Consider the following 27,115-nt stretch of genomic DNA (forward strand, 5'->3'; position numbering starts at 1 on the left):
CAGAGTGTGGGCACTCTATGACGTTATGGGGTGTCAGGGGTGTGCAGGGGCTCTGTGACATCACAAGGTTGTCAGGGCAGGGTTGTGGCTCTGTGACGTCATAGGGCAGAGGCATCGATGCAGAAGTCAGAAGTGTGACATCACAGGATGGGGATGAGTGCGTGTGCTCTGTGACGTAACCGGATAAGGACATGTGTGCTCCCATGACGTCACTTATTTGGGGTGTGGTGCATAAGGGTGACGTCATTTAATGGTGTGCTTAATCTGCTAGTGTAACGTCACTCCGCCCCACCCTCCGCCCGTCACGTGACACCGCGGGGCCCAATCCGATCGGGGGGAGGCGGAGCCGGTGCTGGAGCCGCGCATGCGCTGCGCGGGCCCGCCCGCGTGGCCCCCGCTGCCCCCATCGCCCGCGGCCGCGTGGGGCGCGCCGGGAGGGGCGGGGCTGAGCGCTGAAAGGGCGTGGCTTAGCACAGAATGGGGCGCGGCCACGCGCGATTGGTGGGGCTGAGCATGGAGGGGGCGGGGTGGAATCGGAAGAGGCGTGGCTTAGCCGTGAGGGGGTGGAGCCGTGCATGAAAGAGGCGGGGTTGAAACGCGGGTGGGCGTGTCTTTGCCCCCGTGAGCAATGCCAATATGCGGAGAGGGCGCGGTTTGTTCCCAAAGGGGCGTGGTTGTGTGGGCGGGGGCGTGGCCGGGCGTGGCGGGCGGGGGCGGGCTGGGGGGGGGGGGGGCGCAGCGCGCGCTCCAAGATGGCGGCGGCGGCGGCGGGGCCCGAGTCCGGCGGCAGCAGCGGCAGCAGCGGCGGCCTCGGCGGTACCGGCCGGGAGCGGGCCCGGGAGCGGCGCCGCGGGGCTCGGGCGGGGCCCGGGGGGCGCGGCCGGGGGCGCCGGGGGCGTGAGGGGCTGAGGCGGCTCTGGGGGCGTGAGGGGAATGGGGCGATCTTGGCGGAACTGGGGGGCTATGAGGGGGATTATGGGGTTTATGAGGGGCATTTGGGGGTTATGAGGTGTATTTGGGGGGTTATGGGGTGTATTTGGGGGGGTTATGAGGGGGATCTGGGGGTTATGAGGGGTCTGGGGGCGTGAAGGGCTGAGGGGGCAGCGTGAGGGTGAGGGGGCTCTGGGGGCGTGAGGGGAATGGGGGGATCTGGGGGGTTACGACGGGAATTTAGGGGCTGTGAGGGGGATTTGGGGGTTATGAGGGGGGTTATGGGGGTTATGAGAAAGATTATGGGGGTTAGGGGCAATTTAGGGGGCTGTGAGGGGGATTTGGGGGGTTATGAGAGAGATTATGGGGGGTTGTGAGAAAGATTATGGGGGTTAGGGGGATTTGGGGGTTATAAGGGGGATTTTGGGGGGTTACGAGAAGGATTATGGGGGGTTATGAGGGGAATTTGGGGGTTATGATGAGGATTTTGGGGGGTTTTGAGAGGAATTGCGGGGGCTCTGAGGGGTCTCAGGGGTGCGGGTTTTTTGTGGGGTCTTTGGGGGGTTTTGGATGAGTTTAGGGCTGGGAGACTCAGGGGGTTTGGGGGACTCTTTTTGGGGTGTAGAAGTTTGGGGATCATGGGGATTTTTGGGGTCTTTAGGGTTTTTTGGGGAGTGTAGAACTCTGGGGCTGAGTGGGATTTTTGGGGTCTTTATGGGGTTATTTTGGGGGGAGTGTGGGGGACTCTTTTGGGGAGGGGATTTGGAGCTTCCTGGGGGAATTTTGGGGCATTTGGAGCTTCCTGGGGGAATTTTGGGGCATTTGGAGCTTCCTGGGGGAATTTTGGGGCATTCGGAGCTTCCTGGGGGTGTCTGAGGTGCCATGGGGGGAGTCCAGACCCAACTTTTCCCTGGAAAAACCAAATTCCGAGTTTCCCTTTCTCTGCAGAACACCTGGGAATGGACGGGGGTGGGATCTGAGAGGCCCAGGATTCCCAAAAATAAAAAATAAAACATAAAAAAGCTGGGGAGCGGGGCGGGGAGGGAGCAGTTTGTCGGTGCCAGGGAAATCCGATTCCCGTTCCCGTCCGGTGACTCACAGGGGGTGGGAACGGCTCATGGAGATCCCAAAACCCCAGAAAATCCCAAAAGGAGCCGGGATCGGCTCGCGGGGATCCCAAAACCCCAGAAAAATCCCAAAAAGAGGCGGGATTGGGGCAGCAAAACCTCCCAAAAACCCCAGAAAAATCCCAAAAGGAGCCGGAATCGGGCAGCAGAGTTTCCCAAAACCCCAGAAAAATCCCAAAAAGTGCCAGGTTTGGGGCTCTGAACACCGGGATTTTTCCTTTTCCTGGTTTTCCCTTTACCTGGCAGAGTTGCTGGGAGAATCCAGCCCTTCATCCCGGTTTTTCTCAGCTCCCAGTCACATTTTCACATTAAATTTTGGGCTGAAGTCTATGAAAATTCCATCTGGGGAGGAGTTTTTTGCTCCTTGCTTTTCCCTGGACGGATTTAAGGCCTGATCCCCGATTTTCTGACTCTTTATCCGTGGGGTTTTTTTGGGAATTTGGGGCCAGAAGCCCCGGGAGAGCAGCGTGTGTGGGTGGGATAATTCGGGTTTGTGTTGTGTAGGATTTCTCTCTGGTTTTGTGGGATTTTTCCCCTGTTTTCCTGGTATTTTCCTGTGGTTTTACTCTGCTTTGTGGAATTGATCCCCTCTGAGTGTGGGTTTTCCTTTCTCTTGGCAGGATCCAACACCTTCAAGAAGTCCCTGACTCCTGAGGTGAGTTCCAGGCTGGAAAAATCCCAAATTCCAGGAGCTTTTCCTGCTCCTTTTCTTCCTTTTCCTGCTCCTTTTCCAAGCCTGCCTTGACCCTGGGCAGCTCCTCCCATGGGGATTTTGGGAATTTCTCCTTCCCAAGGGAATTCCTGCTCCAAAACCCGAATCTATCCTGGAACCACCCCCAGAATCCCTGGAAAAATCCAATTTAACAGCTCCTGGGTGAACCCTTGGCTCTCTGGGCCAGGAATCGCTGGATTGGGATTTGCAGCTTTCCCAAAATTCCCCCTCAAACGTCGCAGTTACTGTGGGAAAAGCCCAGCCCAGATTTGTTTGCATTCCAGGAGTGAACCCCAAACTTTTCCAGGTGGTTTTGGGTGGGGAAAAAAATCCTTTAAAAATTTGAATTTTCCAATCTTTTTTTTTTCTCTCTTTCCATTTTTTTCTTTTTCCAAGATGCCGGGAGGATCCCAGACCATCCGGAAAGGCCACAGAGGAGTGGATTCCACAGGGGAAACCACCTACAAAAAGGTGAATTCCCCCTCTTTTCCCTTCTCCCAAGGAGTTTTGCCCTGTGGGGATGGGAGGAGATTCCGTAGAAATGAAGGAAAAAGGGAATTTTCTGGGGCTTTTCCCCCCATTTTAATTCTCATCCAATGCCCCCCCCCCAGTGAATTTCTATTCCCACTGAATCCCTTTCATTCCCACTGGATCCTTGCAATTCCCGTTCCCATTGGATTTCTGTCCCCATTCCCACTGAGCTCCCATTGAACTCCCATTGCCTTTCCCCCCAAATCCCTCCCATTCCCACTCCCATCCCTATGGAATTCCCAGCCCCGTTCCCAGCTGGAATTCCCATTCCCATTCCCGCTGTAAGGCTTGTTTCCCACATTCCCATTCCCAGCCCCATTCCCACTGTAAGCCCCTGTTCCCCGCTGTAATTCCCATTCTCATTCCCTTTTCCATTCCTGCTGTAACTCCCGTTCCCATTCCCACTCTAACCCCATTTCCCCTGTTCCCCCATTCCCATTCCTGCTCTAACCCCATGTCCCGGTGTCCCCGTGTCCCCGTTCCCACTCTAACCATGTGTCCCCCATGTCCCCGTTCCCGCTCTAACCCCGTGTCCCAGTGTCCCCATTCCCACTCTAACCCGTGTCCCAGTGTCCCCATTCCCACTCTAACCCGTGTCCCAGTGTCCCGGTGTCCCGGTGTCCCCGTTCCCGCTGTAACCCGTGTCCCGGTGTCCCCCTGTCCCCCATGTCCCCATTCCCACTCTAACCCGTGTCCCCGTGTCCCCATTCCCACTCTAACCCTGTGTCCCCGTGTCCCCGTTCCCGCTCTAACCCGTGTCCCGGTGTCCCCATTCCCACTCTAACCCCGTGTCCCCGTGTCCCCATTCCCACTCTAACCCGTGTCCCCGTGTCCCCATTCCCACTCTAACCCGTGTCCCCGTGTCCCCATTCCCACTCTAACCCCGTGTCCCCATTCCTGTCCCCGTTCCCGCTCTAACCCCGTGTCCCCATGTCCCCATTCCCGCTCTAACCCGTGTCCCGGTGTCCCCGTTCCCACTCTAACCCGTGTCCCCATGTCCCTGTTCCCACTCTAACCCCGTGTCCCGGTGTCCCCATTCCCACTCTAACCCATGTCCCGGTGTCCCCGTTCCCACTCTAACCCGTGTCCCGGTGTCCCCATTCCCACTCTAACCCATGTCCCGGTGTCCCTGTTCCCACTCTAACCCGTGTCCCAGTGTCCCCCTGTCCCCGTGTCCCCGTTCCCGCTCTAACCCCGTGTCCCGGTGTCCCCATTCCCACTCTAACCCATGTCCCGGTGTCCCCGTTCCCACTCTAACCCGTGTCCCGGTGTCCCCATTCCCACTCTAACCCATGTCCCCATGTCCCCATTCCCACTCTAACCCGTGTCCCGTGTCCCGGTGCCGCAGACGACGTCGTCGGCGCTGAAGGGCGCCATCCAGCTGGGCATCACGCACACCGTGGGCAGCCTGAGCACCAAGCCCGAGCGCGACGTGCTCATGCAGGATTTCTACGTGGTGGAGAGCATCTTCTTCCCCAGGTCAGCGCTCCCGGGGCTCGGGGATCCCCTGTTCCCCGTGGGATCCCCCCGGCCCCGTTCCGGAACGTTCCTGTCCCCGCAGCGAGGGCAGCAACCTCACCCCCGCCCACCACTACAACGACTTCCGCTTCAAGACCTACGCGCCCGTGGCCTTCCGCTACTTCCGGGAGCTCTTCGGCATCCGCCCCGACGACTACCTGGTCAGCAGGACCCCTGGGCCCTTTGCCTTGCCTTCCCGGGAAACCCCAATCCCAAACCCCCAATCCCAATGCTCTGTTACCCCAGGAAATCCCAATCCCCAATCCCCTGCTGTACCCAGAGAAACCCCAATCCCAAATCCCCAATCTCCAGCTGTCCCCGGTAAATCCCAATCCCCTGCTGTTCCCAATCCCCTGCTATCTTGAGGAAATCCTAGTTCCTGTGCTGTTCCCATTCCCTCCCCAATCCCCACTCTCAATCCCCTGCTGTCCCCAGGAAATCCCAAATCCCCAATCCCAATCCCCACTCCCACTGCCCAGCTCTCCCAAGTAAATCTCAAATCCCCAATCCCCACTGCCACTGCCCATCTGTCCCCATTAATCCCCGCTTCCACTGCCCTGTGTCCCCATTAACCCCAATCCCACTGCCCTGTGTCCCCATTAACCCCAATCCCCGGCTGTGTCCCCATTGACCCCAATCCCTGGCTGTGTCCCCATTAACCCCAATCCCCTGTGTCCCCATTGACCCCAATCCCCATCTGTCCCCATTAACCCCTCTCTGGGCCGTGTCCCTGCAGTGCTCTCTGTGCAGCGATCCCCTGATCGAGCTCTCCAACTCTGGCAATCCCCACTGCCCATCTGTCCCCATTAACCCCAATGCCCCTGTGTCCCCATTAACCCCAATCCCAATCCCCGGCTGTGTCCCCATTAACCCCAATCCCAATCCCCATCTGTCCCCATTAACCCCAATCCCAATCCCTGGCTGTGTCCCCATTAACCCCTCTCGTGTCCCGCAGTGCTCTCTGTGCAGCGAGCCCCTGATCGAGCTCTCCAACTCTGGCAATCCTCACTGCCCCTGTGTCCCCATTAACCCCACTGCCCCTGTGTCCCCATTAACCCCAATGCCCCTGTGTCCCCATTAACCCCAATCCCAATCCCCGGCTGTGTCCCCATTAACCCCAATCCCCTCTGTGTCCCGCAGTGCTCTCTGTGCAGCGAGCCCCTGATCGAGCTCTCCAACTCTGGCGATCCCCACTGCCCATCTGTCCCCATTAACCCCAATGCCCCTGTGTCCCCATTAACCCCAATCCCTGGCTGTGTCCCCATTAACCCCAATCCCAATCCCCATCTGTCCCCATTAACCCCACTCTGTGTCCCGCAGTGCTCTCTGTGCAGCGAGCCCCTGATCGAGCTCTCCAACTCTGGCAATCCCCACTGCCCATCTGTCCCCATTAACCCCAATCCCCAATCCCAATCCCCATCTGTCCCCATTAACCCCAATCCCCTCTCGTGTCCCGCAGTGCTCTCTGTGCAGCGAGCCCCTGATCGAGCTCTCCAACTCTGGTGCCAGTGGCTCGCTGTTCTACGTCAGCAGCGACGACGAGTTCATCATCAAAACCGTGCAGCACAAGGAGGCCGAGTTCCTGCAGAAGCTCCTGCCCGGCTACTACATGGTGAGAATTCCTTGGGAATTCCGGGAATCCCTGCCCGGCTACTACATGGTGAGAATTCCTTGGGAATTCCTTGGGAATTCCTGCCCGGGTACTGCATGGTGAGAATTCCTTGGGAATTCCGGGAATCCCTGGGAATCCCTGCCCGGGTACTGCATGGTGAGAATTCCTTGGGAATTCCGGGGAATCCCTGCCCGGGTACTGCATGGTGAGAATTCCCTGGGAATTCCTGGGAATCCCTGCCCGGGTACTGCACGGTGAGAATTCCAGGAATTCCCTGGGAATCCCTGACCAGGTACTGCATGGTGAGAATTCCGGGAATTCCTGCCCGGGTATTGTATGGTGAGAATTCCAGGAATTCCCTGGGAATCCCTGTCTGGGTACTGCATGGTGAAAGTGCCTGGAATTCCGGGAATTCCCTGGGAATTCCGGCCCATGTCAGCCCAGGAAATCCCAGCGTGGATCGCTGGAGACAGCGGGGCTGGGCTCACGTCCCCCTGGGTTTGAGCCCCTTCCAAACCCTGAACGCCTAAAATCCATGGAAAACCCCAGCAATCCATGGAAAACCCCAGCAACCCATGGAGAACCCCAACCATCCATGGAAAACCCCAACCATCCATGGAAAACCCCAACAATCCATGGAAAACCCCAGCAATCCATACAAAACCCCCAAACCAGAGGGATTGGGATGCTCCTCTCACATTTTACCTGCGACTTTGATGCATCCCCACCCCCAAAACCTCAAAAAACTATGGAAAACTCCAAAAATCCATGGAAAACCCCAACAATCCATGGAAAACCCCAACAATCCATGGAAAACCCCAACAATCCATGGAAAACTCCAAAAATCCATGGAAAACCCCAACAATCCATGGAAAACCCCAACAACCCATGGAAAACCCCAACAACCCATACAAAATCCCCAAACCAGAGGGATTTGATGCTCTTCCCATGTTTCACCTGCGATTTTAACGCATCCCCACCCCAAAGCCCCCCTGTAACCCCTAAAACTCCCCTGTACCCCCCCTAAACCCCCCTGTAACCCCCCTAAAACGCCCCAAACCCTCCAAACCCACCCCATAACCCCCCTGAACCACCCCGAACCCCCCTAAACCACCCCAAACCCCCCAAACCCACCCCATAACCCCCTAAACCATCCCATAACCCCCCAAACCCACCCCATAACCCCCCTGAACCACCCCAAACCCCCCTAAACCCCCCTGTAACCCCCCTGAACCACCCCATAACCCCCCAAACCCACCCCATAACCCCCCTAAACCACCCCATAACCCCCCTAAATCACCCCAAACCCTCCAAACCCACCCCATAACCCCCCTGAACCACCCCAAACCCCCCTGAACCACCCCATAACCCCCATAATCCCTCTGAACCATCCCAAACCCACCCCAAATCCCCCTGTGACCCCCCTGAACCACCCCAAACCCACCCCATAACCCTCTAAACCCACCCCAAACCCCCCCAACGCCCCCGTACCCCCGGTGCCCGTGCGGCAGCGCCCCCACGCGCGCCCCTTTGCCGCTGCTCCGCAGAACCTGAACCAGAACCCGCGCACGCTGCTGCCCAAGTTCTACGGGCTGTACTGCGTGCAGGCGGGCGGCAAGAACATCCGCATCGTGGTGATGAACAACCTGCTGCCGCGGCCCGTGCGCATGCACCGCAAGTACGACCTCAAGGGCTCCACCTACAAGCGCCGCGCCTCGCCCCGCGAGCGCGACAAGGCCTTCCCCACCTTCAAGGACCTGGACTTCCTGCAGGACCTGCCCGACGGGCTCTTCCTGGACGCCGACATGTACAGCGCGCTCTGCAAGACGCTGCAGAGGGACTGCCTGGTCAGGGACGGGGGGATTGGGGCTGTTTGGGGGTTTGCACCGGGTTTGGGGGACAGGCAGGGATGTTCTGCCTGGTCAGGGACGGGGATTGGGGCTGTTTGGGGGTTTGCACTGGGTTTGGGGCACAGGCAGGGATGTTCTGGTCAGGGACGGGGATTGGGGCTGTTCTGGGGTTTGCACCGGGTTTGGGGGACAGGCAGGGATGTTCTGGTCAGGGACGGGGATTGGGGCTGTTCTGGGGTTTGCACCGGGTTTGGGGGACAGGCAGGGGTGTTCCTGTGTTTCTGCCTGGTCAGGGATGGGGAACTGGGGCTGTTCTGGGGGTTTGCACCGGGTTTGGGGGACAGGCAGGGCTGCTCTGGTCAGGGACGGGGATTGGGGCTGTTTGGGGGTTTGCACCGGGTTTGGGGGACAGGCAGGGATGTTCTGCCTGGTCAGGGACGGGGATTGGGGCTGTTCTGGGGTTTGCACCGGGTTTGGGGGACAGGCAGGGCTGCTCTGGTCAGGGACGGGGATTGGGGCTGTTCTGGGGGTTTGCACCGGGTTTGGGGGACAGGCAGGGCTGCTCTGTGTCTCTGCCTGGTCAGGGATGGGGATTGGGGCTGTTTTGGGGGTTTGCACCGGGTTTGGGGGAGAGTCAGGGGTGCTCTGTGTTTCTGCCTGGTTTCTTCAGGAAATCCAGGGCTGTTCTGCATTTTTGCCTGTTTTTTCGGGAAACCAGGGGTGCTCTGCATTTCTTCCTGAATTTTTTTGAGAAATTGGGGCTGTTCTGCGTTTTGTTTCCTTTTTCCGTGTTTCTGTGGGTTTCTAATGGAGCTTCCATCTGTGTGGAGGATCCCAGCCAAGCCCAGCTTTGCCCGTCCCCGGTGTGGAGCAGCCCCTCGCCGTGGGGCAGCCCCGTTGCATTGCCCGTTGATTCCCTGTGCAGGTGCTGCAGAGTTTCAAGATCATGGATTACAGCCTGCTGGTGGCCATCCACAGCCTGGACCAGGCCCAGCGCGAGCGCGCGGCCGCCGGCGCCGCCCGGGACCGCGATGGCGACCGGGACCCCCGGGGCCGGCCCGCGGCACAGAGAGCGCTGTACTCCACGGCCATGGAGTCCATCCAGGGGGAGGCGCGACGGGGAGGCACCATCGAGACTGATGATCAGTGAGATTGATACTGGGAATGATACTGGGATTGACTGGGAATCACTGGGGTTAACTGGGATGGACTGGGATGGACTGGGATGGATGGCACAGAGAGCGCTGTACTCCACGGCCATGGAGTCCATCCAGGGGGAGGCACGATGGGGAGGCACCATCGAGACTGATGATCAGTGAGATTGATACTGGGAACCACTGGGAGTGACTGGGAGTGACTGGGGTTAACTGGGATTGACTGGGATGGACGGCACAGAGAGCGCTGTACTCCACGGCCATGGAGTCCATCCAGGGGGAGGCACACAGAGGGGGCACCATCGAGACTGATGATCAGTGAGAGTGATACTGGGATTGACTGGGATTGACTGGGGTTAACTGGGGTTAACTGGGAGTGACGGGGATGGACGGCACAGAGAGCGCTGTACTCCACAGCCATGGAGTCCATCCAGGGGGAGGCGCGACGGGGAGGCACCATTGAGACCGATGATCAGTGAGATTGATACTGGGAATGACTGGGAGTGACTGGGAGTGACTGGGAATCACTGGGGTTAACTGGGACAGGGACCCCCAGGGCACAGCGAGCGCTGTACTCCACGGCCATGGAGTCCATCCAGGGGGAGGCACGACGGGGAGGCACCATCGAGACCGATGATCAGTGAGATTGATACTGGGAATGATACTGGGAGTGACTGGGAGTGACTGGGGTTAACTGGGAGTGACTGGGATTGACTGGGGTTAACTGGGAATTACTGGGAGTTACTGCAATCCATTCCCATTCCCCATTCCCATTCCCCATTCCCGTTCCCCATTCCCTCACCCCATTCCCTGCTCCCCTTTCCCTGACCCCATTCCCCATTCCCTGACCCCATTCCCATTCCCTTTCCCCATTCCCATTCCCTTTCCCCATTCCCCATTCCCTGCTCCCCATTCCCCATTCCCTTTCCCCATTCCCCATTCCCATTCCCCATTCCCATTCCCATTCCCCATTCCCATTCCCTTTCCCCATTCCCATTCCCCATTCCCATTCCCCATTCCCCGTTCCCATTCCCCGTTCCCATTCCCCGTTCCCATTCCCTGACCCCATTCCCCATTCCCCACTCCCTGACCCCATTCCCCATTCCCCATTCCCCATTCCCCATTCCCATTCCCATTCCCCATTCCCCATTCCCATTCCCTTTCCCCATTCCCATTCCCCGTTCCCATTCCCCATTCCCATTCCCCATTCCCCATTCCCATTCCCCATTCCCCACTCCCTGACCCCATTCCCCATTCCCCACTCCCTGACCCCATTCCCCATTCCCATTCCCATTCCCCATTCCCATTCCCCTTTCCCAGGATGGGCGGGATTCCCGCCAGGAATTCCCGGGGGGAGCGGCTGCTGCTCTACATCGGCATCATCGACGTCCTGCAGTCCTACAGGTCAGTTGGTCGTTATTAATTAATTGTCCGTTAATTAACCCACGCTTCCCGAGCCTCGGGATCCCTCTGGACCAGGAGTTTCCACTGTGGGCTCCAAACCCCGGGAATTCCGTGGGAATTCCTGGGAATTTCTGCTCCGTTCCCTCCCCGCAGGTTCGTGAAGAAGCTCGAGCACTCCTGGAAGGCCCTGGTGCACGATGGGGTGAGTGGGAAATGGGAATTCCTGTGGGAAAACTGAATTTTTAATGGAAAAACGGGAATTTTTATGGAAAAAAATGGGGATTTTTATGGAAAAGCAGAATTGTTTGAAAGGAAAACGGCCTTTTTAAGGAAAAATGGCCCTTTCTTATGGAAAACCCCCAATTTCAGTGGAAAATCCCCAGCTTTTAAGGGAACTCACAAAATTTTGAGATTTTCCCCCTGAGTTGCTGGAATTTCTGCCCGAATTCCCGGGATTTATTCCCAAATTCCTGGGATTTATTCCCAAACTCCTGGGATTTCCCCCCGAATTCCCGGGATTTTCCCCCCCCGCGGGGATCCATCCCGGCGTTCCGGGGCTCATTCCGCTTTTCCCGGGCTCCAGGACACGGTGTCCGTGCACCGGCCCAGCTTCTACGCCGAGCGCTTCCAGCGCTTCATGTGCCACACGGTGTTCCGCAGGGTGCCACGTGAGTGATTCCCGCCCTTCCCGCTGCAATTCCCGCTGCCATTCCCTGTGCAAATCCCGCCTTTCCCTCTGTGATTCCCGCCTTTCCCTGTGCAAATCCCGCTGCCATTCCCTGTGCAAATCCCGCCCTTCCCGCCGCCAGTCCCGCCGCCGCTCCCGCCGCGAGTCCCGCCCTTCCCTCTGTGATTCCCGCCCTTCCCGCTGCAATTCCCGCCCTTCCCTCTGTGATTCCCGCCCTTCCCGCCGCCACTCCCGCCATTCCCGCCGCGAGTCCCGCTGCCACTCCCGCCCTTCCCTGTGCAAATCCCGCCCTTCCCGCTGCCATTCCCACTGCGATTCCCGCCCTTCCCTCTGCGATTCCCGCCCTTCCCGCCGCCACTCCCGCCATTCCCTGTGCAGTTCCCGCCCTTCCCTGTGCAATTCCCGCCCTTCCCGCCGCCATTCCCGCCGCCACTCCCGCCGCGATTCCCGCCCTTCCCTCCGCGATTCCCGCTTTTCCCTGTGCAGTTCCCGCCATTCCCGCTGCCGTTCCCACCCTTCCCACCGTGATTCCCGCTCATCCCTCTGCGATTCCCTCTCCAATTCCTGCTGCGATTCCCGCCCTTCCCTCCGCAATTCCCGCCCTTCCCTCTGCAATTCCCACCCTGCCCTCCACAATTCCCACATCTCGGCCCCACTCCCCATTTCCCCCCTTTTTTCCCAGCTTTTTTTTTTCAGCTTTTCTCCTTCTCTGTTCCCCCCCAAAAAAGCTGGAAAAGTTCCTTTTTTTGAATGGGTTTTTCCCCCTTCTCTGGGTTTTCCTGCTTTCCTATTGTTTTTTTTTTCCCTAGCTTTTTTTTCCTATTTTTTTCAGCTTCTTTTTCCTTTCCTCGACATAAAAATTCCCTGGCCAATTGGAAAAGTGCTTTTCTTGGTTTTTCAGGGATTTTTATCCCCCTTTTCCTTCTCTCCCTTCTCTTTCCCTGAAAACCTCCCTGAAATCTGCTTTATTTTCCCTGGGAAATGCTTTCCTCGAGGATTTCCCCCCTTTCCTGCTGTTCCCTGCCCCAGCCCCCGGGCTATTCCCGATTTTTCCATGGAATTTCCGTTCCCAGTGAAGCCGTCGCCGTCCAAGAAGAGCCGGGGCGGCGGCGCCGTTCCCAGGAGGAGCTGCCAGGGGGCGCTCCCGGCCCCGAGCGCGGCCCCGAACGCGCCCGGGGGCGACGCCAGGGCCCCCCCGGGCCCCGAGCTGGACCCGGAGCAAGGTGGGAGCTGCGGCTCGGGCCCAAAATAATCCCTGTGTGTATCCCCAAAATAATCCCTGTGTGTATCCCCAAAATATCCCTGTGTGTATCCCCAAAAAAAACGTGTTTGTATCCCAAAAAAACCCCTGTTTGTATCCCCAAAAAATCCCGGTTTGTATCCCCAAAAATATCCCTGTTTGTATCCCCAAAAATCCCTGTTTGTATCCCAAAAAAACCCCTGTGTGTATCCCAAAAAAAATCCGTTTGTATCCCAAAAAATCCCCGTTTGTATCCCAAAAATATCCCTGTTTGTATCCCAAAAAAATCCCTGTTTGTATCCCAAAAAAACCCCTGTTTGTATCCCAAAAAATCCCCGTTTGTATCCCCAAAAAACCCTGTGTGTATCCCAAAAAAAATCCCCGTTTGTATCCCAAAAATATCCCTGTTTGTATCCCAAAAACCCCTGTTTGTATCCCCAAAAACCCCTGTTCCCATTCCTAGTTTCTCAATCCCATTCCTGACCCCATTCCCAGTTTCCTGACCCCATTCCCAGTTTCCCAGTCCCGTTTCTGTTCCTGTTGCAGGTTCCCGATCCCATTCCTGATCACAATCCCATGCCCAGTTTCCCACGCCCAGTTTCCTGTTCCCAGTCCCATTCCCAGTTCCCCAATCCCATGCCCAGTTTCCTGTCCCCAATCCCAGTTTCCCGATCCCATTCCTGTTCCCGTTGCAGGTTCCCATTCCCAGTTCTCCAGTCCCAATCCCAATCCCCGTTCCCGTTGCAAGCTCCTGTTCCCAATCCCATTCCCAGTTTCCCATTCCCGTTCCCGTTGCAGGCTCCCGTTCCCGTATCCCATTCCCGTTCCCGTATCCCATATCCCAGTCCCAATCCCCATTCCCGTTGCAGGCTCCCGTTCCCATTCCCGTATCCCATTCCCAATCCCGTCCCCGTTCCCGTTGCAGGCTCCCATTCCCAGTTTCCCAATCCCATTCCCAGTTTCCCGTATCCCATTCCCGTTCCCATTGCAGGCTCCCATTCCCGTATCCCAATCCCATTCCCATTCCCATATCCCGTCCCCGTTCCCGTTTCAGGCTCCCGTTCCCATTCCCATTCCCGTATCCCATTCCCAATCCTGTATCCCGTTCCCGTTTCCGTTGCAGGCTCCCGTTCCCATTCCCATTCCCTGTTCCTGACCCCGTTCCCGTTGCAGGCTCCCGTTCCCATTCCCATTCCCATATCCCATTCCCGTTCCCGTTGCAGGCTCCCATTCCCGTTCCCATTCCCGTTCCCATTCCCGTTCCCGTATCCCATTCCCGTTCCTGTTCCCATTCCCGTTCCCATTCCCATTCCCAGTTCTCCATTCCCATATCCCAATCCCATTCCCGTTCCATTGCAGGCTCCCGTCCGGATCTGCTCCCCCGCTCGGTGCCGGGCTCGGGCGGGGCCGCGGTGGCTCCGTCCCCGTCCCCGTCCCCGTCCCTGTCCAGCCCCTCCCTGGGCAGCGCCGGAGCCGCCTCCCCCCCCAGCAGGTGGGGACAGCGGGAAAGGGGAGTGGGATTGGGGGAAAAAATGGGATTGGGATGGGGAAAAAAAGGGGATTGGGATGGGGGAAAAATGGGATTGGGATGGGGAAAAAATGGGGATTGGGATGGGGAAAAAATGGGATTGGGATGGGGGAAAATGGGGATTGGGATGGGGAAAAAATGGGGATTGGGATGGGGAAAAATGGGGATTGGGATGGGGAAAAAATGGGGATTGGGATCGGGAAAAATGGGGATTGGGATGGGGAAAAAAGGGGATTGGGATGGGGAAAGGGGTCTGGGATCAGGGAAAGGGGGTTTGGGATGGGGAAAAAAACGGGATTGAGATGGGGAAAAATGGGGTTTGGGATGGGGAAAAATGGGGTTTGGGATGGGGAAAGGGGTCTGGGATCGGGAAAGGGGGTTTGGGATCGGGGAAAGGGGTTTGGGATCATTCCCAAGGGGTTTGGGATCGGGGAAAGGGGTTTGGGATTGGGAAATGGGGTTTGGGATCATTCCCGAGGGTTTGGGATCATTCCCGAGGGTTTGGGATCATTCCCAAGGGTCTGGGATCATTCCCAAGGGGTTTGGGACCATTCCCAAGGGTCCGGGACCGTTCCCGGTGTTTCGGGGCCGTTTCCCGGGCGCGCCCCATGGGATGTGGGCAGTTCCCGTTTGTGACCCCGAATCCCCGCAGGTCCGTGGGGGTCGAGGTGCACCCGGGCCCCGCCGCGGCCCCCAGGTGAGCCCTGCCGGGATTCCCTGGGATTCCCTGGGATTCCCTGGGATTCCCTGGGGTTTTCCGGGATTCCCTGGGATTCCCTGGGATTCCCTGGGGTTTTCCGGGATTCCCTGGGATTCCCTGGGGTTTTCCAGGGTTTTCTGGGATTCCCTGGGATTCCCTGGGGTTCCCTGGGGTTTTCCGGGATTCCCTGGGATTCCCTGGGGTTCCCTGGGGTTTTCCGGGGTTCCCTGGGGTTTTCCGGGATTCCCTGGGGTTCCCTGGGGTTCCCTGGGGTTTTCCGGGGTTTTCCGGGCTGTGGAGCTCCAGCCTCGCTGCTTTCCCAAACTTCCCGGGGTTTTTGGGAAATCCCAAATCCGGGGGGTTCCCACTTCTCCTGCCCCCGGGGCTGGAATTCCCGGGGCATTCCCAGGGCTGGAATTCCCAGGGGGTTCCCAGGGCTGGAATTCCCGGGGGTTTCCCAGGGGACGCTCTCTCCATCCCCAAATCCCATGGGATTCCCGGGAGGAATTACCCTGGAATGTTCTCTCTCCATCCGTGGGATTTTCATCTGGGTCTCTTCATCCACGAATCCCATGGGATTCCCGGGTGGAATTTTCACCTTCTCCTGGATTTTTCCAGGGATTTCCAGGTGGTTTTCCCAGGATTTCCCAGGAATTCCGTGGGAGCAGCAGGGGGTTGGGATGGAGGGCTGGCATTCCTTGGATTTCCCCCCAAATTTCCCCAGAATTCCCCAAATTTCCCCACAATTCCCGTTTTTCCCGCTGTTCTTCCAGCGGATCCCCCGGGCCCTCCCTGCCCCTGGAGCTGGAGGAGCTGCCCGAGACCGAGATCAGCTTTGTGAGTGTTTTCCATGGAAAAAAAACCGGGAATTCCCAGGGGCCGGGGGGGGGGTGGATGGACCCTGGGATTTCCTGGGAATGCGGCGGGGTCGGAGCTGCCCTCGTTCCCGGGGCTTGGGGCAGCCCAAAATCCTGGAACGGCCCCAAAAGGAGGAAAACCCCTCGTTCCAGAGGGTCTGGAATGTCCCAGAGCATTCCCAGGTTTCCCACCTTTAATCCCAACAGGATCTGGGGGGAAATTCCTGCCCGAAATTCCGGGAATTTTGTTTAAAAATGAGGAAAATTCCCGGGTGTCTGCAATGTCCCAGATCCCCCAAAATCCCTGGAATGGCCCCAAAAGGAGGAAAACTCCTCAATCCCGAGGGTCTGGAATATCCCAGATCCCCCCCAGAGCATTCCCAGCTTTTCCCTCCTTGCCCGGGGTTGGGAATTTTCAGGATGAGCCCCGGACACTCCCTGGGGAATGTTCCCACTTCTCCTGGTTTTTCCTCATTCCCGGTTTTTGTTTTCTCTTCCCAGTGAATGGGCGCCGGTGGAATCCCAGCAAAGCCTCGGAATTCCGGAATTCCTGCATTTCCCAGCACTCCCGGGGCTGGGAACGGCCCTGGGAAAATCGGGAATGGCCCTGGGAAAATCGGGAATGGCCCTGGAAAATCGGGAATTGCGCAGGAAAATCGGGAATGTCGGGATCCCCCCGGAATTCCCTGGGAACGCCGAGCACGCCAGGGATGGAAACCCCGGGAGCAGGGACCTGAAATTCCCGGGAATTCCCGGATTTTGGGATGGCAAAAGGGGAGGAGAGAATTCCTGGAAAATTCCCAGCCGGAATCGGAGCTGCGCCGATTTTCTTTGGGGGGAATTTTTTTGGGGGAATTTTGGGTTTTTTATCCTGATTTTTTTTGGAGTTTCAATAGGATCCCAGCCCGGTTTTCAGTCCTGGGGGAGTTCTTGGGATTGGTAATTAGTAATTATTAATTGTTAATTGTTAATTATTAATTTTTATTCAGGAATCGGGGTTCGCTCCGGGTTTTCTATGGGAAATCCCCTGGAAAAGAGGCGAAAAGAGGAGGAGAAATCGTGGAAAAGCTCCTGGCTCCCCTTTTCCCAGCAGGAATTTTGGGAAGCTTTTCCCACAGCCTGGGAAGAGCTTTCGGGATTTTTTTGGAGAATTTTTGGGATTGTTTTGGGGATGTTTTTTAGGATTTTTTGGGATTTTTGGAATCTGAGCCCATCCTGGGATTTCCCCCCCCCGGATTTTTTAAGGATTTCCCTCCAAAATCCCGGCTCAAATAAATCCCACTTTGCCCATCCCCAAATCCCATTTTTTAACACCGATCCCACAAAATTCCCGGAGCAGATTTTGGGATGGGCTGGAACGAGCCAGGCCCAGAGCGGGGAATTTCCCCCCCCGGATCCGAAATTCCCGGAATTCCCAAAGCCCGGAGCCGCCCCCGGGGCTGGAGCCGAGTTTTGCTCCATCCCTGATTTTTTTTTTAATGGAAAAATTCCCTTTTATCCCAGACCCCCGCTTGGAAAGATCCCGTTTTTTATACAGAGCCCGGAATTCCGAGCTTTTTGTGCCGGAAAACGCCCGGAGCGAGGGGCAGGGAGGGAATTCCGGGATTCCCTCCCCGCTCCCCCTTTCCCATGTTTTTTAAGGAAAAGCTGAAATTTCCCTGCCCCGAATCCCGGATTTCCCTGGCCCAGTGCAGGGAATGCGGGGACAATTCCATGGATTCCCCTTTTCCTTGGAATGTTTGTCTATATTAGACAAGGCCCCTCCCAGCCCCTTTTTATTCCCATTTTTTATCGCATCAGGAGGGGAAATTTCCCCAATTTTTCCCCAATTTTCCCTTTTTTTTTTTTTCTCCAATTTTTTTCCCTATTTTGTTCCCAATTTTTTTCCCCTATTTTCCCCAATTTTTCCCCAATTTTTTCCCCTTTCTTCCCATTTTTCCCCAATTTTTTTCCCAACTTTTTTCCCAATTTTTTTCCCAGCTCCCCCCCCCCCCCCCCCTCCCAGAATGGAATATTTATGAATATTTAAATATTTTTGGGATAATTCCCCTTTTTCCTGGGAATTCTCCCCCTCCAGAGGCTGGGGGGGAGGGCTGGGGTTGGAATTTTTGGGATTGGGGTTTTTTTTTTTTTTTTGGGGATTTTCCTGTTCCGAAGGGGGAAATTTGGGAATCGTGGGGGGGAATTTTCCAGGAGAAAACGAGGATTTGGCTCTTCCCGGGAATGGAGCCCTCCTGGAATCTGGGGCAGAATTCCTGGAATTCTCCCGGACTTGGAATGGAAACTCCCCTGGATTGGAGGGGAATCCGTGGAATTTTCATGGACTGGGAATGGACATTTCCTGGCCTGGGGAGATGGAATCCGTGGAATTCTCCTGGACTGGGACGGAATTCATGGAATTTTCCTGGACTGGGGAATGGATTTCATGGAATTTCCCTGGATTTGGGACAGAATCTGCGGAATTCTCCTGGATTTGGGACAGACTTTTCCTGGATTTGGGACAGACTTTTCCTGGATTTGGGACAGACTTTTCCTGGATTTGGGACGGAGTTCATGGAAATTCCCTGGATTTTGGGACGGACGTTTCCTGGGTTTGGGGATGGAATCCGTGGAATTCCCCTGGAATTTTCTGGGGTTCCCCCCACCCCCCCCGGAATTTCCCTGGATTCGGGAATTGGATTTCGTGGAATTTTCCCGGAATTTCCCCCGGTCTTCGGGGATGGAATTTTCCTGGATTTGGGAATAGAATTCCTGGAATTGCCGTGTCCAGCCTGGAATCGTTTGTCACCCTCGGGTCCCCAGGTGGGGCCGGCTCTGCCCTGGGGACATTGGGGACATTGGGGGGACACCGGGGACATTGGGGGGGACACCGGGGACACTGGGGGGACACCGGGGACACTCCTGTGGTGGCCTTGGCTGGGGTGGCCGTGGGGACACAGCCCTGGGGCCATGGGGACACAGCCCTGGGGGTGGCACAGGGGGACAGGAGACACCCCCGGGCTGTTCTTGGAGCTCCTCGCAGACCCTGCGGGTGGTGGCGCTGGGAGGGGACCCTTTGGGGACAGTCCCGGCCCTTTGGGGACAGTTCGGGACCTTTGGGGACAGCGGTGTCCTCCCGGCCATCATGGCGCCCCTCCCAGAACTACAATTCCCAGCATGCTTCGCGCGGCGCCCCGCCTAGACGGAGCGCGCTGATTGGCCGCGGTGTGCGGACCAATCAGCGCACGCGTTGTTAGGCGCTGTGGGGAGCGGGCCGGCGCTGAGGGGAGGAAGGAGCCAAGATGGTTCTGGAGAGCACCATGGTGTGGTGAGAGCCCCGGGAGCGCCGGGCAACAGCCCGGGAAGGCCCCGGGAACCCCCGGGCAACCCCCGGCACCCGCGCGGGCACCCCCGGCCCGCCCGGCCGCTTTCCCTGAGTCATGGCCGGGGGCGGAGCGGGCCGGGCCTGAGGGGAGACGGGGCTGAGGGGCCGGGGGGGGACAGGGAGGGACATGAGGGGACAGACAGGGACCGACATGGACAAGGGGGGACAGGAGGGGACAGGGAGTGACGGGGAAATAGGACCCGAGGGGACAGGAAGGGTCTGAGGCAGAGATTTTGTGGGATGAGCCTCAAGTGTTCCCAAAACCCGCCGGATTTGGGGGGAATAAATGTCAGCAATTCCCCAAAAGTCCCAGATTTGGGAGGAGGAGCATCAGCCATTCCCAAAACAAAAAAACAAAAAAGAGATTTTGGGGAATGAACCTCGGCTCTGCCCAAAAAAATCAGATTTTTGTGATAAACCTCCGCATTCCCATAAAAATCTCATCTTAGACTGGAATAAACTTCATTTTTCCCCCAAAAAAACCCAACCACCCCAACAGAGGGAATTTCCTGGGATCCCCTGAGCCATTCCTGGGGTTTTTTTGGGAATTGCAGCGTGGACAACAGCAAGCACATGCAGAATAAACCTCCATTTTCCCCTAAAAAAACTGATTTTAAGCAGCTAAACCCCATTATCCCCCCAAAAGACCCAACCACCCCAAGGAAGGGAATTTCCTGAGCCATTCCTGTTTTGTTTTTGGGAATTCCAGCGTGGACAGCAGCAAGTACACCAGAATAAACCTCATTTTCCCCCAAAAAAATCCAATTTTAGGCAGCTAAACCCCATTTTCCCCCCAAAACACCCCAACCACCCCGACAGAGGGAATTTCCCGGGATGCCCCGAGCCATTCCCGGGTTTTTTTGGGAATTGCAGCGTGGACAACAGCGAGTACATGCGGAACGGGGACTTCCTGCCGACGCGGCTGCAGGCGCAGCAGGACGCCGTGAACATCGTGTGCCACTCCAAGACCCGCAGCAACCCCGAGAACAACGTGGGGCTCATCACCCTGGCCAAGTGAGGCATTCCCGGCATTCCCGGCATTCCCGGGATCCGGGAGCGACTGGGAATGAGCCTGGAATGGGAGGGAACTGGGGAGGGACTGGGGGATGGTTTGGGGGCTGTAGGAACTTCGGGAATTCTTGGAATGGCTCATTCCCAGCTGGAATGGGAGGGATCTGGGGGATTTTGGGGATTGGAACTTCAGGGATTCTTGGAATGGCTCATTCCCAGTTGGAATGGGAGGGATCTGGGGGATTTGGGGCTCATTGCAGGTGGGAACTTCGGGAATTCTTGGAATGGCTCATTCCCAGCTGGAATGGGAGGGATCTGGGGGATTTGGGGCTTATTGCAGGTGGGAACTTCGGGAATTCTTGGAGTGGCTCATTCCCACTCAGAATGGGAGGGATTTTGGAGGCAGGGAAAGTTGGGAGGTCAGGGAGAAGGGGCTGGGAATTGTTGGGAACCAGCTGGGAATGGCTTGATCCCAGTTGGAATGGGAGGGATCTGGGGATTCAGGAATTCTTGGAATGGCTCATTCCCAGTGGGAATGGGAGGGATCGGGGGATTTTTGGGAGGCAGGGAGTTCATGGAGGAGGGGCTGGGAGCTGTTGGGAATGGCTGGGAGCTGCTTGTTCCCGCTTGGACTGGGACGGGTCTGGAATGGGAGGGATTTTGGAGGCAGGGAAAGTTGGGAATTCAGGGACAGGGAGCTGGGAATTGTTGGGAACCAGCTGGAGTCGGGCTGGTCTGCAGTGGGAGGGATTTGAGGATTTTGGAGGTGGGAACTTCGGGAGTTCTTGGAATGGGAGGGACTTGGGGCTCTTTGGAGCTGGGGAAACCTGGGAATTGGGGGATTCCCTCCCAGATTCCCCAGGAATTCCCGGGAGTTTCTCCCGTGGCTGGGCAGCGCTGCCGGCGCTGGTCCCAGCCTGGATGCCGGGAATTCCCTCGGTGCTGAGGGAGCCCCGTTCCCGTCCGCAGTAACTGCGAGGTGCTGACCACGCTGACCCCGGACACCGGGCGCATCCTGTCCAAGCTGCACACGGTGCAGCCCAAGGGCAAGATCACCTTCGGCACCGGCATCCGCGTGGCGCACGTGAGGCCCTGCCCGGGCTCCCGGGGATTCCGGACACTCGCGGGGTCATAGAGGGGTCCTCAAGGGGGTGCATGTGGGACATGGGCTCTGCCCGGGCTCACAGAGGGGGTGGATGTGGGACATGGGCTCTGCCCGGGCTCACAGAGGGGGAAACTCGGGGTTTCCTTGGGTGTTTGTGGTGAAAATGGTGGTTGAGGCTCTAAAGCATAAACCCATGGGAGTTTCACAGAAATCCATGGAAATCCACCATAAATCCATGGGAATTTCAGAGAAATCCACAGAAATTTCAGAGAAATCCACCATAAATCTGTGGGAATTGCACAGAAATCCACCATAAATCCGTGGAAATTTCACAGAAATCCACTATAAATCCATGGGAATTTCAGAGAAATCCACAGAAATTTCAGAGAAATCCACCATAAATCTGTGGGAATTGCACAGAAATCCACCAGAAATCCATGGGAATTTCACAGAACCGCCCCTAAATGCCAAGATTTTCAGCCCAGCCCTGAAGTGTCCCCCTGGAGGGAGCCCCATCCCTGGGGCAGATCCCGGGGTCTGGGGTGGGGGATCCCCGTTTTCCCGGGATCTGGGCTGGGGTATCCCCGTTTTCCCGGGAACGACCCCGGATCCGTGGTTTTGGTGCAGCTGGCGCTGAAGCACCGGCAGGGCAAGAACCACAAGATGAGAATCATCGCCTTCGTGGGCAGCCCCGTGCACGACAGCGACAAGGACGTGAGCAGCAAGGGCGGGAGGGACGGGCAGGATAACAGCGGGATAACAACGGGATAACAACGGGAACAGCCACTGGATTGGGGCTGGGATCACAGTGGGATAACAACAGGAACAGGGCTGGGATCACAACAGGAATAGTCCTGGGATCGCTATGGGGTCGGGGCTGGGATCGCAGGGTGGCAACAGGATTGGCTCCCAGAAAATCCAGGGCTCAACAAACCCAGGACTGGGGAGGGTCTCAAGTGTGGATCCCTGGGATGGGTCCCTGAGCTGATCCCTGAGCTGATCCCTGAGCTGATCCCTGGGGTGGATCCCTGGGGTGGATCCCTGAGCCGGTCCCTGAGCCGGTCCCTGAGCTGATCCCTGGGATGGATCCCTGGGGTGGATCCCTGAGCTGATCCCTGGCATGGATCCCTGGCATGGATCCCTAGGCTGGGTCCCTGGCATGGATCCCTGAGCTGATCCCTGGGGTGGATCCCTGAGCCGATCCCTGAGCCGATCCCTGAGCCGATCCCTGGGCAGCTGATTCAGGACCGTGTCTGCAATGTCGCTGGGCTGGGGGCGCTGGGCCGGTCCCAGGTCCCGCTGATCCCAGGGCGTTCCCACAGCTGGTGAAGTTGGCCAAGCGCCTGAAGAAGGAGAAGGTCAACGTGGACATCATCAACTTCGGGGAGGAGGTGAGAGCCTGGGCGCGGCCGCGCTCCGGGGAACTCGGGGCCGGGAAACGCCGGCGCGTTGGTGGTTTGGGGAGCGAGGCCGGTCCTCGAGGGTTTTCCTTGGATCCCAAACCCTCCCCGTCCCCAGTTCCTGCCGGGACCCCGCTGACAGCCGGGTTTGCCATTCCCAGAGCCCCCTCCCAGCACCACAACCCCACAGAACCCCAGGTTCCCCCCCCAGAGCCCCAGTCCCCGCTCCCAGCCCCTCAGCGTTCCCAAATCCCCCATTCCCAGCCCCTCAGCATTCCCAAATCCCATTCCCAGAGCCCCAATCCCCATTCCCACCCTCACCATTCCCAATCCCATCCCAGGAGGCCAACACGGAGAAGCTGACCGCCTTCATCACGGCGCTCAATGGCAAGGACGGCAGCGGCTCCCACCTGGTGACGGTGCCCCCGGGGCCCAGCCTGGCCGACGCCCTCATCAGCTCCCCCATCCTGGCGGGCGAGGGCGGCGCCATGCTGGGCCTGGGCGCCTCCGACTTCGAGTTCGGGGTGGATCCCAGCGCCGACCCCGAGCTGGCTCTGGTAGGGACCCCATAAACCCCAAATGTCCCAGCTCCCCCATCCTGCTGGGCCTGGGCGCCTCCGACTTCGAGTTCGGGGTGGATCCCAGCGCCGACCCCGAGCTGGCTCTGGTAGGGACCCCACACACCCCAAATGTACCAATTCCAAACCCCCTGGGTGAGCACAGTGCCAGGCTGGGCCTGGGCGCCTCCGACTTCGAGTTCGGGGTGGATCCCAGCGCTGATCCTGAGCTGGCTCTGGTAGGGACCCCACACACCCCAAATGTCCCAGCTCCCCCATCCTGCTGGGCCTGGGCGCCTCCGACTTCGAGTTCGGGGTGGATCACAGTGCTGACCCCGAGCTGGCTCCTGTAGGGACCCCAGAATTCCCAGGGATTGGGCAATTCCCAATGTCAGATTGCCAATAAAACCCTGAATCTCCCCAGCACCGAACCCCAGGCTCCCAGCCCCCTCCTGCCCCCCATCCCCAGCTTTTCCCAAATCCGGGGTTTTGGGGCTCTGCAGGCGCTGTGGGTGTCCCATTTCCCAGGTCCCAGTCCATGTTTTGGGGTGTATCCCCAGCCCTGTTTTGGGGTGTTTTGTCTCCGATCCCCAGCTCTGTTTTGGGGTGTTTTGTCCCCGATCCCCAGCCCTGTTTTGGGGTGCATCCCCAGCCCTGTTTTGAGGTGTTTTGTCCCAGATCCCCAGCCCTGTTTTGGGGTGTTTTGTCTCCGATCCCCAGCCCTGTTTTGGGGTGTTTTGGGGTGCATCCCCAGCCCTGTTTTGGGGTGTTTTGGGGTGCATCCCCAGCCCTGTTTTGGGGTGTTTTGTCCCAGATCCCCAGCCCTGTTTTGGGGTGTTTTGTCCCCGATCCCCAGCCCTGTTTTGGGGTGTTTTGTCCCAGATCCCCAGCCCTGTTTTGGGGTGTTTGTCCCATGTCCCTGTGCCTCTGCAGGCTCTCCGTGTGTCCATGGAGGAGCAGCGGCAGCGGCAGGAGGAGGAGGCGCGCAGGGCGGCCGCAGCCTCGGCTGCCGAGGCCGGGATTGGAGCCACCGGGGGAGATGGTGAGGGGCGGTGGGGGGGCTGGGAATGGGATTGATGGGATTGGGAATGGGATTGATGGGGTTGGGAACGGGATTGGGAATGGGATTGATGGGATTGGGAGCGGGATTGATGGGGTTGGGAATGGGATTGATGGGATTGGGAATGGGATTGATGGGATTTATGGGGTTGGGAACAGGATTGATGGGGTTGGGAATGGGCTGGATGGGATTTATGGGATGGGATTGGGAATGGGATTGGGAACGGGATTGATGGGGTTGGGAACGGGATTGATGGGATTGATGGGATGGGATTGGGAATGGGATTAATGGGATGGGGTTTGTGGGATGGGAATGGGATTGGGAAGAGAATTTATGGGATGGGAATGAGGAGGACTGAAAGGCAGGATGGGTTCAGACTGAGCATTGGGGATTAACCCTTCCCTGGGCGGGTGGGGACGCCCATTCCTGGGACACCCCCTGGATTCCCGGGATGCTCCATGGATTCCCGGGATGCTCCATGGATTCCCGGGATGCTCCCTGGATTCCTGCCCCCCCCGTGCACTCTGGGACACCCCCGTGTGCCCTGGGTGTGCCAGAGTCGGACGAGGCCCTGCTCAAGATGACCATCGGGCAGCCGGACTTCGGCCGCGCGGGGCTGCCGGACCTGAGCTCCATGAGCGAGGAGGAGCAGATCGCCTACGCCATGCAGATGTCCCTGCAGGGCGCCGGTGCGTGGGGAAACCCCGGGAAAAACCCGGGAAAAACCTCGGGAAAACCCCGGGAATACCCAGGGGCTGCCCATGGATCATCTCGGGTTTGGCTTTCGCAGAGTTTGCCCAGGCCGAGGCGGCCGAGGTGGACAGCGGGGCGGCCATGGACACCTCCGAGCCCGCCAAGGTGGGCAGCGCCCGGAATTCCCGGAATTCCCAAAAATCCCATCCTGTCAATCCCAAAAATCCCATCCCATCCATCCCATCCATCCCACCCCACCCACAGGACAGGCGTGGGGTCACCCTCAGGGTTCTTCCACCCCAGACCATTCCAGGACTCCCTGTCCTGCTTTCTGTGGGATTTCAGGGATGAAACCCTGGATCCTGCCCCAGTTATTCCATGGATTCCCCGCTGCACACTCCAGTAGTCTCAGTCCCTCTAGACCCATCTGGGTCGGGATGATCCTAAATCCCCCAGGCTGATCCTGAATTCCCTGGGTTTTCTTGTGGCTCTGGATGATCCCAGATCTCCCAGGCTGATCCCAGATCCCCCAGGATGATCCCAAATCCCCCAGGCCGATCCCAAATCCCTCAGGATGATCCCAAATCCCCCAGGATGATCCCAAATCCCCCAGGCCGATCCCAAATCCCTCAGGATGATCCCAGATCCCCCCGGCCGATCCCCAATCCCACCCCTTTCCCATTGTCATTCCCATTTGTCCCCCGCAGGAGGAGGACGACTACGACGTGATGCAGGACCCCGAGTTCCTGCAGAGCGTCCTGGAGAACCTGCCCGGGGTGGACCCCAACAACGAGGCCATCCGCAACGCCATGGGGTCGCTGGCGTCGCAGGCGCACCGGGAGCAGCACCGGGAGCAGGGCCGGGAGAGCCGAGACAGGAAGGACGAGGAGAAGAAATGAGCCCGGGATGGCGTGGCTGGGAGTCGGTGAATTGCTGAAATAAAAGGAATTAAAGCAGTTCCTCGGGAATGGCGGGGAGTTCTTGGCGGTTGTGCGAATAATAAAGGGAATGGAAATGGTTTCTTGGGAATGGCGGCAATGATTTCTGGGGAATTGTGGGAATTTTTTTGGGAATTCTGGGAAGGATAAAAGGAATTTCTTGGGAATTCTGGGGAGAATGAAAGGAATTCCCTGTGCTGGGGTTTCTGGGGGCAGAACTCCCTGCAATTCTCAGGAATTCGGGATTGGGAATTCGCGCAGCGGCTCCCGGCATCCCCCGCGCGGTGTTTACCGTGAGGCTGAGGGACGGGGCCGGGCTGTTGATTGGCAGTAGGATCAACCAATCAGGGAGCGGGAGGAGCGGATGTTGTCATTCTGGCGGCAAATAATATCGGGAGGAGGTCAAGGATAAATATGAGTGACAGTTCTGCGGACCAATGAGCAGCGACAATTGGCTTCGCGGGATTTTGGGCACTCCAGCCAATGGGAGAGCGAGGAAGCAGAGGAGGACTTGAGTGACAGCGCTCTCCACCAATGGCATCGCGCAACATGCGGACGTGGGCGGGACATTCCCTCAGACGCCTCTGTGAGTGACAGCGCTGGCAGCGAATGGGAGGAGGGGGTTGAGGTTATTCCGGGCCCGGCCTGGGCGGGTTCTGGTGCTGAGGGACGAATCCCGCACCCAATAGGAGCCCCCGGCCGGTAGCCGCCGCCATGGACGCTCCCCGAGGCCAATGGCGGCCGGAACCCGCGCTTGATAAACAGCTCGCTTTGACCAATGAAAAGCGAGATAAGGAGGGGGAAATAATTGATCGACAGCGCTTTTAACCAATCGGCAGCGAGATGCGCCAGCGCTGGAAACCAATAGGAAACGAGTTTATCGCAGTGGGCGAGGCTCCGCGGGTTGAATGACACCCGCGCGTCCCAATCAACTCGCCCGCTGTGGGGCGGGTCCCGCTCAGCCAATGGGGAGTGCGGACGGCCGCGTTCACCATTGAGTGACAGCTGTAGGAACCAATAAGAATGTGAATTTTGAAGAGTGACGGGCTGTGCAGCCAATGGAAAAGAGCGGCGAGGGCGGGAACGCGCGGCGCGAGCGGCCGGCGGGGAGGGGGGGCCAAGCAGGAAGTGGCGGA

General features: G+C 57.9%; 1 protein-coding gene across 1 annotated transcript; it reads left to right on the forward strand.

The window, feature by feature from the left end:
* Positions 1-708: 708 nt before the first annotated feature.
* LOC139584996 (putative PIP5K1A and PSMD4-like protein) lies at positions 709-26,070 on the forward strand. The gene is made up of 25 exons (XM_071417373.1): positions 709-816; positions 2,678-2,712; positions 3,166-3,240; positions 4,649-4,779; positions 4,862-4,979; positions 6,278-6,430; positions 7,978-8,277; positions 9,206-9,426; positions 10,755-10,838; positions 10,992-11,040; positions 11,422-11,506; positions 12,600-12,749; positions 14,126-14,258; positions 14,947-14,991; positions 15,768-15,831; positions 19,121-19,158; positions 20,089-20,229; positions 21,196-21,310; positions 21,959-22,045; positions 22,654-22,722; positions 23,073-23,288; positions 24,222-24,330; positions 24,906-25,037; positions 25,139-25,206; positions 25,749-26,070. Exons 1-25 carry the CDS (start codon positions 753-755, stop codon positions 25,938-25,940), a joined length of 2,874 nt encoding a protein of 957 aa, XP_071273474.1. The 5' UTR covers positions 709-752; the 3' UTR covers positions 25,941-26,070.
* The last annotated feature ends 1,045 nt before the right edge of the window (positions 26,071-27,115 follow it).

This window comes from Agelaius tricolor, unplaced genomic scaffold (assembly GCF_023055355.1).
Source record: "Agelaius tricolor isolate 1412-34295 unplaced genomic scaffold, bAgeTri1.0.p SCAF_69, whole genome shotgun sequence".
Classification (NCBI taxonomy): Eukaryota; Metazoa; Chordata; class Aves; order Passeriformes; family Icteridae; genus Agelaius; species Agelaius tricolor.

What these genes read in the sequence shown, in the direction of transcription:
- LOC139584996 (XM_071417373.1), top strand. Translation starts at nt 753, where the DNA reads ATGGCGGCGGCGGCGGCGGGGCCCGAGTCCGGCGGCAGCAGCGGCAGC. An exon ending in AGAAGTCCCTGACTCCTGAG is followed by an intron (nt 2,713 to 3,165) that starts GTGAGTTCCAGG and finishes TCTTTTTCCAAG; the next exon opens with ATGCCGGGAGGATCCCAGAC. An exon ending in CGCTGCAGAGGGACTGCCTG is followed by an intron (nt 8,278 to 9,205) that starts GTCAGGGACGGG and finishes TTCCCTGTGCAG; the next exon opens with GTGCTGCAGAGTTTCAAGAT.